Genomic DNA, 17930 nt, shown 5'->3' with positions numbered 1-17930 from the left:
TAATTTGCCTATAAATTATGAGATAAATCTTTTAAACTTAGTTAGTCTATAATTAAATAATATTTGTCAAAAAAAATAAAATTGTTAAACAAGGCCCACGTAAAAGAGGTTGGCTGGCAGCCGGCAAGATCGCTTTCTCACCTGCCGTTCAACATGGGGGTGGTTCAACCTTGATCGAACCGCAACCGATCCATTGATCCATTTGTTGTCAAATGGAGCAGCTGCACCATTTAAATAAATTTTTGACCTGCGGTGCACCAATGGATATTATGGTTCAACTCACCCATGTGCACATATTTATTGTCAAATGAAGCTTTCACATGCATGTACGGACCAAGCAAGTGTATCATAAATAGTTTCTTCGCAAAGTTATTACTTGATACAGTAGTAGCATGCTCAGTTAGGAGCTCAGAAACGTACAAATTACAGTAATTACTTGATACTCAGAAACGTACAGATTAACAAATGACTCGCCATAAAGACATAAGCAATTGATGGAAAGTGTCTAGCCATGAACCATCAATCACTCGCACAAATATTGTGGCCGCCACAGACCTAACCATATGACCAAGTGTAAATTCCAACGTGCTAAGCTCCTGTATCACCGATAAGTAATGGCACAACTAAAAAGCTCAAATCTTTATCCTCAGATTCAGTTCTTCCCTTCACTGTCATCTTAACCTCAATGGAGACATGATCTGACCACACAACAGCTCGGGTTGGACCAGACAGTACTAAATATCGATCCTGCATGCAACACCACAAATAAATAAGAGGTTAATTCGAGTGAAAGAAAAGGTACACATTGAGCAGTACCATTAGAATCACAAAGGAACGCAAAGTGTGTATGATAATTGATGTAGAACACAACATAAAAGTGGGAGTAACATTTTAATTTAAAATGGACAAGTAACTAAAGGAATAGGATATTTGTACTGCACAAACAATCATAAGTTACTAAAGGTTGTCTGCCAACAATTTCCAAACAAAACTGATATTTTTACCTCCAGATTCAGAAGAGAACTCTAGAAACTATCAAGCATAAATGCACAGCATGCCATGCACGTAAATAAAGGGAACTTTGTCAGCAAGTACAAGAGGGCAAAATTATACATAAATAAATAAGCAACAAGTGCAGTTATAGAGTAAAGCAAGGGAACTTTTACTTTGGTTCCTTCATCGATTTCATAATAGGAGTACATAAAGGGAAAACAATGCACTGCAATTCAGATACATGCAGAACAAACCCTATTAGCATCTAATGGCATCTTGATTTGTGCTAGTATAATCACATAGTATAAAGGGAAAACAATGCACAGTAAATAGAAGTAGCTTATCAGCATTGGTATATATGTTATATTACTTAAATTAACTTGTATCCACACTACAAATCTATTATAAAATGGCCTAGCTGGCAAAATTCCAGGCCCTACTCTGAATTATAAAATGGCCCTGCCGGCTTAAAAAATAGAATGATAACAATAATGTAGTATACGCTAAAATATATTATATAGCCTGCATACTTAGCATGCTCAGAAGTTAGCAGCTCAGAAACGTGAAAATATATTATAAGTATGCACTTAGCACTGCCGGCTTATAATGTAGTATACGCTAAAATATATTATAAGTGTGCACTTAGCCTGCACACTTAGCACTGCACTTAGTGAAGCACAGGCTGGGCAAATGGCTTCATGTGTCGTAGTAACACTAAGCAAGCACATGCTTAGCAAAGGGCTTCATGATTTCTCAATAGCATTAAGCAGACGCAGACTTGGCAAAAAGGGTTTTATGATTTTTCAGAAACATTGGCAAAGGCCAAGATCCAAGCTGTTAGGGGTAAACACCTAGCACAGTGCACCAGCAGAGATTCAGGCAATATGCTGGTATTAGCTAGTAATAGCGAGTACATTAATCATGATTTAAACATGAAATTAGCTCGAGGTGTCCGCATCACTTGCATATGACCAGGACCCTGTAGAACTTGTACTAGGCTATACTGCCATGTACAACCTCCAACCAACTTTTCATTCACAAAACAACTACAATATAAGAACCTATCCTGGCTCCTAGAATAGCAACAGCTCCACATTACTAATTATTATCCTGTAGGCCAGGGACATGGGGATGAACCAGGGCACCCCATTTCCATTTCGAGTCTCCAACGAACAGGACAACGATGTCCAGAAGAACCCAACTAAGCAGTGACAGCGACACAGGGATGAATCAAGGCACCCCATTTCCAATCTGATTTACTTTCTTGGGGACTAATTGTCATATAAGTAGACAATGGCAATAGCACAAGAGAGCGAACACAACAATATTGTATAGGTATGCTGAAAGCGGGAGGGTGCGATGAGCTCACCTATGTGGCGCCTCTGCTTGCGGGCGGGCTGGTTGAACTGTGTCTTGACATAGTTCTGCTAGTGCTTCTTGTGCTTCGCCATTTTGCCCTCTCCCTCTCCTTCTTACCTGCACATCAACAACGAAACAACAATAGCGACGGCATCAGCAGAGACTAACAACAAACACACACGGGAACAAGAATCAAAGAGCCGCTGACAGCTCCATCCCAGGGCCCTCCTTCGCAGCGCTGCGTAGCAGAGTCTCGAGCAAGTCGCCAACAGCCGGATCTGCAGCTGCATCTAGCCCAACAATGCCACGCTTGGCTACCCTGTCCTCTCTGCTCTTGTCTTCCATCAGTTACTACTCTTGCTACTCTCCTAGTTTGGCAGGTTGCAACCGAACCACCGGCGGCACGGAACGGAGGCCCAGGTGGAGCCGACGATGGTACCTTGGGAGGAGGAGGAAGGAGAGCAGCGGATGGCGCCGGTCATCCTGTGCCCGAGTCCACGACGCCCTTCTTCTTGGCGGCTTGTGCGGATGGCGCCGGCGAGCGGGAGCAGTGGACGTCACGAGCGGGAGTAGCGGAAGTCCGGGAGCAGGAGGTCAAGAACAGGTGGGAGCAGCGGTTGTGGTTGAGACGCCGCCGCCGCCGCCAGCGGCGTATGGACGGGAAGCAGGGGCGGATCGAACGGCATGGGTGTTGGCTCGCCGCCGCACGGACGAGACACGAGAGGCAGGGGCGGATCGAACCAATCGACCCTAGGGTTCGAGCTGTTCTGATCCATTGACCCAAAGCGCTTTGATGGATCGAAGAAGGAGCCCATTAGAATAGCTTGTTCGGGCCGGTTCGCTGAACCGGTGGGCCGAACCGAACCACCCCCATTTTTACCTGCCGTCTGCTCAGGGCTCACCAACTCCGTGGTTCGCGAATCGCGACAAACGGGAGCCGGCGGTCGTTGGCTAGGTCACGTGCGAAAAGTGTGTGATATCACGTGTCACGGGGTGGCTTTTAGTATGGAAGAAGTCCATTTAGGTCCCTCAACTTTCGCAAAAGTCTGTTCTTTATCTTTGAACTTCAAAACCGGGTAAGATACATCCCTCAATTTTTGAAACCATGCATATTACGTCTCTGACATGGTTATGAGCGGTTTTGAAAGCAGTTTTGTCTTTTTCATTTTTATTTATTTTGGCTGAATATTTGTAAAATTATAGTAAATCACATAAAATTCATAAAATAGTAAATCTGATTTTGTTGGACTCCAGATAAGTAGATCTATATAGTGAACATATAATATAATATGCTTTAGTACAAAATTTTTATTGTAGCGTTAGAACTGTTTTTTCTATAATTAATTAGAATAATTCATAGCTATAGTTTGTATGGTCCAATTATGGTGAATTTTTTATGTTAGACTAATTATTATATGTTTAAACTATGGTAAAAAATTCATACTCATTAGATCATGTATAACGTAGTTATAGATTTATTATAATTTAACAAGCATAAACCTAAATAAATCTATAACTAAGTAATACATGATTTAATGAGTATAAAATTTTTACTATAACTCAAACATAGAATAATTAGCTCACCATATAAATTTCATCACAATTAGACCATAGAAAATGTAGCTATAATTAGTCTAATTAATTACAGAAAAACATAAATCTAAAGATGCATAAAAAAAATTATACTAAAACATACTATATTATATATTCAATGTGTAGGTCTACTGATCTGAAGTCTAACAAAATTGAGTTTTTTATTTTATGATTTTTATGTGATTTACTGTGATTTTTCAAAAAAAAAATCAGCCAAAATAAATAAAAATAAAAAGGTAAAACCGCTTTCAAAACCAGGTCAAGGATGTAATGTGCACGGTTTAAAAGTTGAGGGATGTATTTTGTCCGGTTTTAGAGTTTAGGGATGAAAATCAGACTTTTACGAAAGTTGAGGGACCTAAAGTAGATTTTTTCCTTTTAGTTTTAGCGTAGGAAGGAGCAACCGGTCTGGGCCGAGCTAAGGTGGGCCTCCTAAATCTGTTCACGCCAGCCAGGTCTCGGCTGTGGCGGCGGGCCGAGCCAAGGCGGGCTTCAGCACATGTGGAACGCGACGAGTCGCTGGGCGGGATATAAACGGTCGGAAAATCTCTCAATCGTTTTCTACCTGTATATTTAAATACGAAGATAAATAAAAAATAGTAAAATCAGACACAAAAATAAACACGAGCTTGCAAAATATCAATATTTTCAAAAACAAACTAATTCGAGTAAAATTATGTCGAACCAAGTGCAAAACAATTAACAAATGAATAATAATTAAGTCCTACAATATTTTGAAAAAAGTATCTCAATTTGACACCAGAAGATATAATTTTTCTAAGGCAACTACACAATTAATATATAGCTAAAATTTTGTTTAATTTTTTTAACATCTTAAAGACCTAAAATGAGAAAACTAAAAACTAGAAAGTTGTAAATCTCATTGAGAGCTACAATTTTTATATAAAAAACATCTTCATCCGAGTTCATACGAAATATTTTTCTAAGGTTAGACTTCTAGTGGGCCAAACTTTGTTTAAACCAAATTTCGAATTTGGGATATTCTAAATTAAAAGTAAAAAAATAGAAAATAGTCGAAACAATGTCTATACCATTTTAGATCCAATTTCAAATTTGGCATTCTGAATTTCAAAGTAAATTAGAATTTATTCGAAAATACCAATTCAATCGGATTAAATATAGAAAACAATGTGGTTCAGTGTGGGATATTTCCATACTGTTTTATAGTACATCGACACGCTACTCTCCGGTCTCCATTTGCCACTGTATAATAAAAAAAACTACTCATCCCCTCCAACACAATTCTACTCTTTCCATATCCGAAATTGTTGACGTTCTAGCCTAAGAGTCCGTTTTCGTAAAGGTTGACGCTATGGCTTCGCGGCTCGGTGTTTTGACGCATTTTTCTCCACTCATAGCCAACAACTCCAACACAATTGTACTCCCTCCATATCCGAAATTATTGATGTTCTAGGCTAAGAGTTCGTTTTTGTAAAGGTTGACGTTGTGGCTTCGCGGCTCGGCATTTTGACGTGTTTGTCTCCACTCGTACCCAACAAAAAAATCCATGCAAATCAAGCCCCCCAGCAAAAAAAAAACTGTGGTCACCTCTAAGCTAGGTAAGTGTGGCTTAGCACTCTCATGCCTCGGTGCATTAGCCATCTAAACTAGGTAACTTTCTCACGCCTCGGTGCACTAGCCATCTAAGCTAGGTAACTTTCTAAGAGACAGACAGGAAAAACACTTCCTGATTAATCACTTCTTAGTAAGCATAATTATGTTCTAAACATCAAAAATTTTGGGTATGAAGGGAGTACCTTTGTACTCTAAACTACTGGCCTCGCTGTTGGGCTCCGGCGCTCGACTACTTGCTTGGCATCCATAAGACCATAACTATTACATCAGGTGGAGACTCGTCGACTCCACTTCCCCCTTCCCAGATTACCTCACAACAGAAAAAAAGGTTCTAGTCGTCGAAGCAGTGTAAAAAAGTGGAGCAAAATTCTAGTGTGAAGTTTAAGACTTTTGTCAGTAATAATCTTATAGCAAGGATTTCTCACTTTATTTTGCAACTCGTCCGAAGTATGGCAGCATAGAGGCGAGGTATGGAAAGCTACGGATCAAGCAAACAAACTTGGGGAAGAGGGGCACCTTTGGTTGTACGACTAGCTTTTTTCAGATCTTGCTTTTGTCATGGTACGTCTAAGGGCATTTGGATACAAGGAACAATTGTTAATCAGCATCTAAATTTTAATCCTAATTCATCCAAGATGTAAATGCCATTCCACCTATCTGTTTGTTTGTCTCCACTCCCTCACTCCCTCTCCAATACGCAAAGATGTTATAGTCTATCCAAGCATAAATCGTAAATTTAGTCCGGTATACAAACACTACTGAACTAAACTTTTGTTTAATACTCTATTTACAGTATCTCCAAAAGTATTTGTAAAGCTCACTCTTTAAATCAATATTTAGAGAGTCATTTGCATAAAATCACTTTCTGAATATTGTCACTCTAACAATTTTTCTACATTTTGTATGTACTCTAGAGAGCTAGTATCATTTTTTCTCGATCAAGCTTAACCTCATTTTCTATCTTTAGCTAGTGAGAAATCCAGAATAAAATATAGCTATATTTGGATAAGCAAATAAGAATTGTTGGAAGTTTTTTTTCACCAAAACATCTATTCCTAGTTATTAGGAAATATATAAAGAGTTTATTGGAGTTACTCATAGATCTTATCATCTAAAATTTAGTTGGCTGCCAAATTTTAGATCACTTTAATACACTTATGTGGACTGATGAATTTATGGTTTTTTATGAGTTTGGCTGAACTTTAAACCACTTGCCTTGAATCTCAACTGCTAATGTTTAGTGGGATAAGCTTTCGATTATGGATCCAAACACTGATACCATATGCTAAATTTTAGTCATATAAACGTTAGTAGTAGGTATCAAATAAGTTGACTAAAAATAACTACATTGTAGTTTTCAACTCTACTAGCAATTAGTTCGTTAGTGTACAAATGTAAAGTAATATAGATTAAAAGATTCACATTAGTCTATGTTCATAAAAAATTCTTGCTTTTAGTCAATGTACGTATGTACCAAATACCTAGTAGTACTAGACTAAACTTTAGTCTACCTATGATCCAAGGCCTTGTTTACTTCCCAAAAAGTTTTGCAAAATTTTTTAGATTCCCCGTCACATCGAATCTTTAGACACATACATGAAGTATTAAATATAGATAAAAATAAAACTAATTACACAGTTTGGTCGAAATTGACGAGACGAATCTTTTGAGTCTAGTTAGTCCATGATTGGATAATATTTGTCAAATACAAACGAAAAAACTACAGTATCGATTTTGCAAAATATTTTGGAACTGGCCTTGTTTAGTTCCAAAATTTTTTGCAAAACAGATACTATAGCACATTCGTTTGTTTGTGACAAATATTGTCCAATCATGGACTAACTAGGCTCAAAAGATTCGTCTCATCAATTCCGACCAAACTATGTAATTAGTTTTTATTTTCGTCTATATTTAATACTCTATGTATGTGTCTAAAGATTCGATGTGACGGAGAATCTGAAAAATTTTGCAAAATTTTCTGGGAACTAAACAAGGCCTAAACAAGACCCAAATAACTCCTAACTACTATTCCTAAGCCTAAGTTTTTTTGGAAACTCTAACTACTACTCCTAAGCCTAAGTTTTCCACCTAAGGCTAAGTTCACATCAATAAAACCTTATTTTTCAGCACTACTTTAACACTATTTTTAATAAAGAAATAATATTTTTATCGAAATAAGTCAGCATTTAGCACCGGTAAAAAAATGCGAAGAAGCTTTACCGAAAACCAAACTCTCCTGCCCAAGCTGACACCGTCACACGCGGCATCTCGATAGGCAAAAGGTCAATGAACATCCATCCCATCCAGATCAGATGGTAATTAATCGGCGATCCGATCGTTCATCCAATTAGACCATCTCGATCCAAGAGCCGGCCGCCGGTAAAATACCCCTGCCGGCCGCCACCACCAAACCAGTTCCGGCCGGCGTCGTTGCCCACTTGCCCGTGTCTATTCTCCCTCGCCATCTCACCTGCAGGCTGCAGCCGGCAGTTCTGCGTTTGGCCGCCGTTCGGCCGTTCACGAGCGGCGGAGCGGGACGGACACTGCTGACCTGACTCCCAATACCTCGGGTCTCCCCCTCCCCCAGCCTCCATCCAGGTCACGTCCTCCGTCGGCCGGCCTCGTACTCGTCTGCGCCTTCGTCGCCCGTCTGCTCCGGCTCCGCTCCGCTTCTTCGACCCCGCCTCCCCCGTGGGGCGGGAGCCGGGAGTGCGCGCTCGCGCCCCCCCCCTCCAGATCTCCGCGGCCGCTGGCTCGGTCGGGCTTGGTCGTCGCGCCCGGGCTAAGCCTGGTTATTGTGTCCCCGGGGGGCGGCGATGCGGCGGACCGCTGCGCTTCTCCTGGTGACCGTCTTCGCCGTGGTCGCCGTAGCGAAGGTGAGCCGGGTTTGTGTTCCGCCCCCCGCATATAGCAGTTGGCTGGCAGGGCGATTCATCAGCTGCGCCGCTGCTCACGCGATCTGTGGGATGTATGTGCTTAGCACTGGTGTGATTTGGATGGTTGAAGCTGCGTATGGGGCGAGCGTGATTTCGCTCTCAGTCTAAGGCACTCCCGTTAGCTGAAAATGCTGTACTGACGTTGATCTAGTGTTTTTTATCAACAAAAAACACGTGAGGTAGATAAGGTTGGTGTACAAAATCTGTGTGTCCAGATCAAATAGTCACTGCTTGCGCTTTAATTGATCCCAAATAGGTTGCCCCATTATTCAATTATAACTAGTGAAATACTGTTGCTGATAACCATAATAGGTTGCCCCACTATTCAAGTAACTGCAGCATCAGTTAAGATTGAGAATACTGATGGTGATAATCTAAATAGATGGATCGCATAATGGTAATTCTGCTAGTTCAAGTAACTAGTGAGAATACTGATGGCCTTAGGGGCTGCAAGGGCAGTTCTGAAACATCTGTTACGTGAACTCAGCTTCCGATAAGCAGGCTTCATCAAGGGGCATTTGGCTAACTGATGCTGCAGCTATGTGTTGGTCTTCTTTGTGATGCGTCTTTCCTTTTGAATTCAGGGTAGTGCTGATACGCCACCAGCTGAAACAAATGGTGATAGCTCTAGTGCACAGTCAGGCGTTGGGAAACTGGAACAACATGATCAGACAAATCCTAATCCTAATAAAGAGCATGTGACCCAACAGAAAGGAGGAGTTAGCAATGATATTGGTGACAACAATAAGAAGGATAACTCAACAGAAGGAACTGACGTCAGCAGAGATGACTTGACACCACAGCCAAAGGATAAAGATAACAGCATAACAAAGCCTTCACAAGCACGAGATTTCTGGGAAGATCCTCTTATCAAGGAGTGCGATCCATCACATAGATGTATCATTGAAAATAAGAAATTCATCGCCTGCTTAAAAGTTTCTGGAGAAGGTAATTTTCCAGCTGTTTGGTCTTTCTTCCTTATCTATCAGTGCACACCACACACTTTTTTATATAAAAAAGTTACAACTTCTCTATCAAGCTTCTAGTCTTTGGAATTACAATTTATTTCTTTTAAGGACTGGTTGTTGTTGTGTTGTCGTAATTAAACTAATACCATTCTCGTTTATACATAAATCTGACATTCAAACTTGTCATTTCTGCTTTGAAAGTTACTATTATAATTATTCTAATGTGAACTTCATTTTTTATATCCTCTAGTTCTGCACTTGCATCCATCCAATATTCTGTAGTAATTTATAATTCAGATACCGAGACAGTTTTCCAAATAGGTTTCAAATTTAAAGGCCAATTAGAAAAAGTACATATGCTCAGTAGATTTGGTTTTAAGTCGCTGCTAAAGTTTAGCATCAAAGCAATATTGGACAACTGTATTGGAGTTTGCTGTCAGTATCTGGGCCAAAAGTGTGGCCTCCTAAAGAATTTCCTTAATGACCCATCACCTTTTTTCCTTCTTAACAGCAATTTTTTTAAAACATTTTGGTCCACTTTATGTGTTCTGAGGTTTTTCTGTTTCTTATTTTGGTCTGCTCATTTTTCTTCTTTGTGCTCTGTTTATGTTTTCCACATAAACTAATGTTTTACGGTTGGGACCAGACTCATCAGCTCTGTCACTCCTGATGGACAACAGAGGCGTAAACCCACTTGATGTTAGCATCACGGCCCCAGATTATGTCACTTTAGCTGAAGATGCCATCCATGTTAAAGCAAATGATCACAATGAGGTATAAATGAGTAATGTAACTTTGTAATTACTCCATCTGATTCTTCATCAACCACCTCTTTACCATCCCTACATCTTTTGTTTTCAGGATTCTAATCGGTCAAATCTCTTTAACTTGATCCATCAATACATGAAAGGCTACATAGACTGACAACACATGATTGATGTTCTTAGGTTCATCAAGGAAAAGAATTTCATAATATACAAAATTTTAAAATAATTGCAAGTAAAAGTGTCATATTGGAAACTGTGTCAATGTCCTAAATGACTTACATTGGAATCAGATAGTATACTGATGGGTTTTCTAGTTTTATTTTTCTATTGTTGTCTAAAACATTCTTAATTGCACGTACTCATGAAACCTATCTCTAGCTATCAGCTTTTAGTAATATATTGTTGTGCTTATCTTGGAGATTTGGTTCGAGTGTCTTCGACCACTCTACTGAGCCTTTGTCTTGCTCTTTTGTTGGTTGTTTTTGCCTTAGACACAGGTGAGAGTTTCTGTTAGTGATGATGCAAACAAGGCGACAATAGTCCTCAAAGTTGCAGAAAACTCCTGTAACATTAGCATTCACAATGCAATCACAAGGGAGACTGGCAGAGTTATTCGGATGCCACTTACATCAACATACACGCTGCTGCCTATCTTTCTTCTCCTTGCTGTGGTGGGAGTGTGCATCATGCTTCGGAGGACACGCAAGCAAGATGGCGAACCTGCATATCAGAAGCTAGACATGTCAGACTTACCAGTTTCAGTTGGAGGCAAGAAAGAGACCGATGATCAGTCTGATAAGTGGGACGACAATTGGGGAGATGACTGGGACGATGAGGAAGCTCCGATGACACCATCCAAACCTCTGCCCAACCCTTCGTCCAAAGGTCTCGCTTCGAGGCGTTCGACAAAAGATGGATGGAAAGATTAGTTAGCCAAATGACGCCAGTTAAAGGAGCATTGCAGAAATAGTTCCAATGCATGTACCATATTTTTGCCTTCCGCTTTGTTGTTAAAGTGTTCTGGAGGAGGATGCTATGTCAGAGAGTGCAATGCATTGATACCAAGCAGAAAATTTTGTAAGCTCCCACTGCCAATTTGAGTTACTGGCAACTACTGAATATAATAGTTTTCTCAGGTGCACTTATGTTCTTGTGAGGTTCTATTTGTATTGATCTTTCTCCGTATATAAGACTTACGAAATCTACGGAATTCTTGTGAAATTTCTACGTTCTATTGGGACGTTTGGTGAGTCATTTTTTTTATTTTTTTTAGAGAAGTCTGGTGAGTCGAACCCCAAATGGCCACGTAAAATCTGGTAGCACCTGTTTGCACTTTGCAGTGGGCAGTGAGTAGGGCCGTTACTGGACTTCCGACCCATCTATGCTTTATCCCGAAACGCAAAGTTGAAATACACGTATGGGCTGAATCTCCAAATTTACATGGGCCCTGGCCTGCCATCTCGACGTCGAGCCACATATTTTTTAAAAAATATATTTATCTCCAAACCCCTGCCTGGCCTGTATAGTTTTCCCCTTTCCTCTAAACCTCTCTAGAACCCTGCGCCCCAATCCATGGCCAGACCCTGCGGCGCCGCGCTGCAGCGGCACGCGGCAGTGGCCGTCCTTCGCACGGCGGCCGCCGCTGGCGACCTGTCCAAGGGAAAGGCGCTCCACGCCCGGCTCATCACAGCCGCCCATTTCGACGTCGTCCTGCACAACAACCTCATCTCCTTCTACGCCAAGTGCGGCCGGGTCGGGCTCGCCCGCAAGGTGTTCGACGCAATGCCCTTCCGGAACGCCGTGTCCGGAAACCTCCTCATGTCCGCATACGCTTCCCTGGGGCGGCATAAGGACTCGCTCGCGCTGCTCAGGGTGGTCGACTTTGACCTGAACGAGTACGTTCTGTCAGCAGCGGTGTCTGCAACCGCCAATGTCAGGAGCTATGACATGGGGAGGCAGTGCCATGGGTATGCTGTTAAGGCTGGGCTGGCTGAGCAACGCTATGTTTTCAACGCTGTGCTATATATGTACTGTCAGTGTGCTCACATGGAGGATGCAGCGAAGGTATTTGAGAATGTTTCTGGTTTTGATGCATTCGCATTCAACTCAATGATAAATGGGTTTCTTGATCGGGGGCTACTGGATGGTTCATTCGGGATTGTGAGAAAAATGACTGAGGAGGTTGAGAAATGGGATTATGTGTCTTATGTCGCAGTTCTTGGGCATTGTGCTAGCATGAAGGACTTTGTGCTTGGGATTCAGGTGCATGCCCAGGCTTTGAAGAAGAGGCTTGAACTAAATGTGTATGTGGGGAGTGCACTTGTTGATATGTATGGGAAATGTGACCATGCTCATGAAGCTAATCATGCATTCGAGGTTCTGCCAGAGAAGAATGTTGTTTCTTGGACAGCTGTTATGACTGCTTACAACCAAAATGAGCTGTATGAAGATGCATTGCAATTGTTCTTGGACATGGAAATGGAAGGAGTTCAACCCAATGAATTCACTTATGCTGTGGTTCTCAACAGTTGTGCTGGCCTTGCAGCCTTGAGAACTGGTAACACCCTTGGTGCCTGTACTATGAAATCTGGGCATTGGGACCATTTGCTAGTCAGTAATGGCCTCCTGAACATGTACTCAAAGAGTGGCAGCATTGAAGATGCGCACAGAGTCTTCATTTCCATGCCATTTCGTGATGTAGTCTCTTGGAATTTGATTATCACAGGCTATGCGCATCATGGCCTTGCAAAGGAAGCGATGGAAGCATTTCACAGTATGCTATCAGCAGCAGTGGTCCCGTCTTATGTCACCTTTGTTGGAGTATTGTCAGCTTGTGCTCAGTTGGGTCTTGTTGATGAAGCATTCTACTACTTGAATACTATGATGAAGGAAGTTGGAATTACACCTGGGAAGGAACATTATACTTGTATGGTTGGTTTGTTATGCAGAGTTGGACGGCTAGATGAGGCTGAGAGGTTCATAGTGAATAATTGCATTGGCACAGATGTTGTTGCATGGCGATCACTACTAAGTTCTTGTCAGGTATATAAAAATTATGGTCTTGGTCATCGAGTAGCTGAACAGATTCTTCAGTTGGAGCCCAATGATATTGGAACCTATGTTTTACTCTCTAACATGTATGCAAAAGCCAACAGATGGGATGGCGTTGTGAAGGTCCGGAAGCATATGAGGGAGAGGGGCGTTAGGAAAGCACCTGGTGTAAGTTGGATTCACTTGGGAAGTGATGTTCATGTTTTCACATCGGAGGAGAAAGTACATCCACAGATGGACCAAATCACCGAAAAACTTGAAGAGCTGATCGACCAGATTAAAACTATCGGATATATTCCAAATTTTGCAGTGGTCCTACATGATATTGAGGATGAACAAAAAGAGGAGCACCTTATGTATCATAGTGAGAAATTGGCTCTAGCCTTTGGCCTTATTCACACACCTAAGGGAGCAACAATCCATATCATGAAAAACCTCAGGATATGTGATGATTGCCATGTTGCTATCAAACTCATATCAGTTGTCACTGGCAGAAAAATAGTTGTGAGGGATGCTGTTCGATTTCATTGTATAGAAGGTGGGGTTTGCTCGTGCAACGATTATTGGTAATTTGTGGTGCAACTGTCTTGATACTTGATACCGTGTGGCCTGTTGATTCAGGTTAGTGAAGCACGATGGTGGTGCTTAAATTTCTGAGCATTCTCACTTCATGCATTCACAAAGTTTCCAGCTGGGCTTGCAAAGTTGCGCTCCTACAACAGGTTTTAGACAACTAATGCTCTACAGCTTACAAATTGGTGAGAACTTGGAACAAAGAGTTAAATGACCCATTTCAATGATTGGCATAGAAAGGATATTCATGCTTGGTAAATCAAGGATTTCTTGACAAAATAGAGCTATAAAGACTGACAGCAGCATCCACTTGTAAATATACAAAGATTACTGCAGAAACTGTAGCTCTGATTCTATATTTTGAATTTGATCATGGAATGCAACACAGATACTGTATTTGTTAGTCGAGCTGCTCAAAACATGTATGAACTTGGAAGCGGAAAATCTAATTGGAAAATAGATCTAGAAATTCCTGGAGAGGCATGCGAATATACATTGAGCAAATTAGGCCCGATTGCAAGGTACAAGCCAGATTGTCTCTATGGTAGCACGGTCACGGAATAATTGCCAATCTTCTTGTGCAGGAAGCGGAACATGAAGAGAATAAAGGGAACGGTGAAGAACTGTGTGGTCTTTTTGGATAATATAAGGAATGGCTGCCAAGTTATTTCCGTTGTCATCAGACACTCAATAGGTATACAGAGTATTTGTAGATGTATGTTAACCTGCTGTGGAATAGTCCACCATTCTAGCACATGGCAAAGGACTTGATAAGCAGGAGATTCCTTTCACTCCTTAAGGATAGGATCAGCTTGTGACTGAGCACAAAGATTCAGTCTAAACATGCATGTAGGACGACGGTGCAGTGTGCATGCAAGCAACCCATCAAAGCAGCGTCACTTCATCTTGAAGAAGACATGTGAGTGGAATAAGATGAGAGATATTATTTTGTGAAATGAATATTTTTGTACTTCCTACTAACAGTATTCACATCTACTTTACATGCATTTCTTTCTATTCCTATGACTGAAATGTTGTTTTCCCTCAGTCTAGGTTTTGGTCATGAAGTTTGAGAGAAGAATAATATGACATCAGCTAGGGATGCATCTGCCAAATGTGTTCACTTGGCTGAGAAGCCATGGCTGAAAGTACTGTCCGCTGATTTGTTGTAAGAGAAGAACACTTCTGAATGACGACATATTTGGCTGGTAAGCTCAAACGAACAGAGAGAAATAATCAATTTATACATTTTGGTCCGCAAGTTATGATTGTTTTTTAGAACTTAATCTTTCCTTAAATTAGTGAGCATGGAATATATTATGTTTTAAACATCTTGATTAGTACTAGTAACAGTTAGGGGTGGCAAATCCATTTCCTCCTTGCCCTCTTGGACATTTCATGATGTTCTAGAGTATGAGCGGTTTGCTTGACACTTGAAGCCTGCCTCCATCCGAATCCAAATGTGAGATCGTAATCGGATCCATTTGAGCACAAATAATAATAATCACTAGAGCTGGTAAATTGGTCCCCTCTTGTAACATTTCTCAAATTTCTTCCCATTTTACCAACCCTGGAGAAACTGAATCCGAGAGGACGCATGTCAAAAACTTTGGAAAACCTCTTTCTTGTGCAGGTCGTCCAGTAAGTTTTTGATGAGCTCACCCCTTTTTGTTTTCATTTTGGCGTGTTTGGTGCCTGGCAGCAGGTCCAGGGAAGAAGTTTTTGCCGGAGGGCGCACCAGGAGCCCAGGAAACGCGTTCCTGATTGCTGCAACCGACTGAGTTGTGGAAGGGAGCAGGTGGTGGATCGTTCAGAGGCTTCAGGCCGTAGGATCGGCCTGTGCCTAGCGTAGCAGAATCGTCCGGGAACCTGTTGGTGTGGTGCTGAGCGCCTGTGAGTCTGTGACACCTGATGCTGATGCGTGGGCTTGGCCCCTGGGCACTGTGGAAATGTGTATGCAAGCGAACTGGCGGTAGTCTGCAGTCGCTTGGATGATGTGGAACTGTGGAAACAAAGGAACGAGAGTTTGTGCAATCGCTTCAACAACCAGTCGCGGTCGGTGCAATCGCTTGTGCAAGGAATTGCCGATGAGTGTAGAGTTTGGGACCTTGCCGGGTTCGGACGGTTTGCGCTCGTTGCTTCCAAACATTCTATTTTCATAGTCTCCTAAGGTGTAATCGGTTTTTCTTTTCTTTTCTTTGTTGCGGTAACCCTCGGTTTACTGCTTTTGTAAACTTTTTCAAAAACCGTACCTCCTCGGTGGAGGAAAACAAAATACTGACAGTTACAGTGGAGCAAGAGCCAGTTGACATAAGTGTACGTGTTCTAGGGTCAGGAAGTCCACATGTGTTGGCAGCATTTCTTGGCAACCTGCTAGTCACTACGCCTGGGTGGTGTGAGTGTGAACCTGGGGATGATGCCATGAAGCCGCAGGTCGATCGAGTCTGCAGAGGAGGTTGAGGATCAGAGACAGGAGAACCGAGGTCCCGGCGATTAGCAAAGGTCGTCTTCATCTTGGTGCAATACTGAAGCGCTCATATCACTTATCACCTTGATAAAGACTGAAATTACGCACCAACGCAGACGCTTCTTGTTGTGGAACAGTGGAAGAGCCTTGATGTCCTTTTATAGGCAGTCAGCTAGATCTTGGAGACGGTGAGCAAGATCCCTGGGAAGACAGTAAAAAAAAAAGGCGAAATCATTCTGGGCTCCAATGACCATAGTTGGCCTCGGCCAGATCAAGAACCACGAGGACGTGTCGGTGCGCCATCGCTTAATCTGGAGGAGATCATCCCAGCGAACATTCTATATTCTCATCAATACATGTACTAAAGCTACATGGCTGGAAGATAATAAAAACCCACACAAATCCCAGCATGCAATTCACGATTATTGTAATGGACGGTAAAGTATCAGGGCGGGACCTTAGTATTTTTAAAGAGTGTGGCTTTTATAATGATACTTTACCGTCCATTATAAAAGCCACACATTCAGCTTGCCTTCCTCCTGAATTAACATGTTTCCAAATAGAAAGGTGGGTAAAGTAGAAATTATAAAGAAAAAAAAAAGAAAAATTAAGCAAAAGAAAATAATGTGAAGCTTATGGGGTGTTTGGTTGAAGTAGCATTTTCGTTTTATTTGACAATTAGTGTTCAGTTATGGACTAATTAGACTCAATTGATTCATCTCATAAATTACACTCTAACTATATTTTTAGTTTTATAATTAGTCTATATTTAATACTTTATACATGTGCCTAAACATTTAATAGCTATATTTTAAGTTTTATAAATAGTCTATACTTAATACTTTATACATATATTATATTATAACACTAAGCGTAACAAGTTTAAATTATATTAATATTAACTTCTAAAAATCATTAACATGGCACCTCTCAAAGAGAAAGGCACCCAAATTAGCGTATGCTCCTTATTATGGCGTGCACACGGTATTCTTTAGTAAAAGGCGAAAGAATAGTTCGCTTTGTGCGCACCACGCAGTATGTAGACAACCTGTGCTTCGCCGCCTTCTTATACCAGCGATGGGGTGCTATCTCCTCGCAGTCGCAGCAGCGCTACGGCTCCTCACCTTTCCATTCGGCCCACACGGTAGACTAATAGTCCGGCCACATTCATTCGCTTGGAAATCATGGGCCGCTTTCTTACCTTCTGTGGCCCACTAGATGCGTGTTGTGACTTGTGAGTGGTGACTGACACATGATGCTGGATTGCTGCTAGGTGGGCCTGGCATGTGGCCTCTGGCCTCTGTGTGCATCACTGCATGTATGCAAGCGAACTGGGTGGTGAGTGGTTTCTGTGTTTAAACATGCTGCCTTTTTTTTTAGTGTTAGCTGGTCTGAAAAGCCTTGATTGGCAGAAAAAATATAATCTCTGTGTAGTACAGTACTGTAGTAGCAATAGTAGTATGGAAGGATGGTCCAGGTGGTGGTGTTTGCAGGTGGGACAAGCTACGACATTTGGAATCGTCTTTTGTTGGACGATTCAGCCACGTAGTAACGTGTGCCTGCCATGGCTGGTCCTGGTCCGTCTCGTATATGATCAGAAACTCAGAAGAAGCAGTGATCCCTTTCG

The 17930-nt window shown here is 41.6% G+C and overlaps 2 protein-coding genes and 1 long non-coding RNA gene across 7 annotated transcripts; 2 read left to right on the top strand and 1 right to left on the bottom strand.

The window, feature by feature from the left end:
• Positions 332-3139, bottom strand: LOC110430016. Its single transcript, XR_002447187.1, has 3 exons — positions 2792-3139; positions 2363-2469; positions 332-747 (listed from the first exon to the last, which is right to left on the bottom strand). It is a non-coding gene; the product is annotated as an uncharacterized LOC110430016 (long non-coding RNA).
• LOC8074623 lies at positions 7826-11402 on the top strand. Of its 2 annotated transcripts, none has more exons than XM_021447800.1 (4): positions 7826-8417; positions 9062-9425; positions 10092-10219; positions 10710-11402. In XM_021447800.1, exons 1-4 carry the CDS (start codon positions 8358-8360, stop codon positions 11139-11141), a joined length of 984 nt encoding a protein of 327 aa, XP_021303475.1. In that variant the 5' UTR covers positions 7826-8357; the 3' UTR covers positions 11142-11402. The 2 variants fall into 2 exon arrangements, with proteins under 2 accessions (XP_021303475.1, XP_002441546.1); XM_002441501.2 differs by having other exon boundaries at positions 7833-8417; positions 10704-11402.
• On the top strand, positions 11510-16150 carry LOC8074622 (pentatricopeptide repeat-containing protein At5g39680). Of its 4 annotated transcripts, XM_021447798.1 has the most exons (4): positions 11510-13884; positions 14421-14755; positions 14885-15044; positions 15539-16150. In XM_021447798.1, the coding sequence occupies exon 1, from the start codon at positions 11785-11787 to the stop codon at positions 13831-13833; it is 2049 nt and encodes a 682-aa protein (XP_021303473.1). In that variant the 5' UTR covers positions 11510-11784; the 3' UTR covers positions 13834-13884; positions 14421-14755; positions 14885-15044; positions 15539-16150. The 4 variants fall into 4 exon arrangements, with proteins under 4 accessions (XP_021303473.1, XP_021303472.1, XP_021303471.1 ...); XM_021447797.1 differs by having other exon boundaries at positions 11510-14755; positions 14890-15044; XM_021447796.1 differs by having other exon boundaries at positions 11510-14755; positions 15542-16150.

The sequence above is a fragment of the Sorghum bicolor genome, chromosome 9 (assembly GCF_000003195.3).
Source record: "Sorghum bicolor cultivar BTx623 chromosome 9, Sorghum_bicolor_NCBIv3, whole genome shotgun sequence".
Lineage (NCBI taxonomy): Eukaryota > Viridiplantae > Streptophyta > Magnoliopsida > Poales > Poaceae > Sorghum > Sorghum bicolor.
Note: the sequence above shows the minus strand (reverse complement) of the source record. Positions and strands in the feature narration are given on the sequence as shown.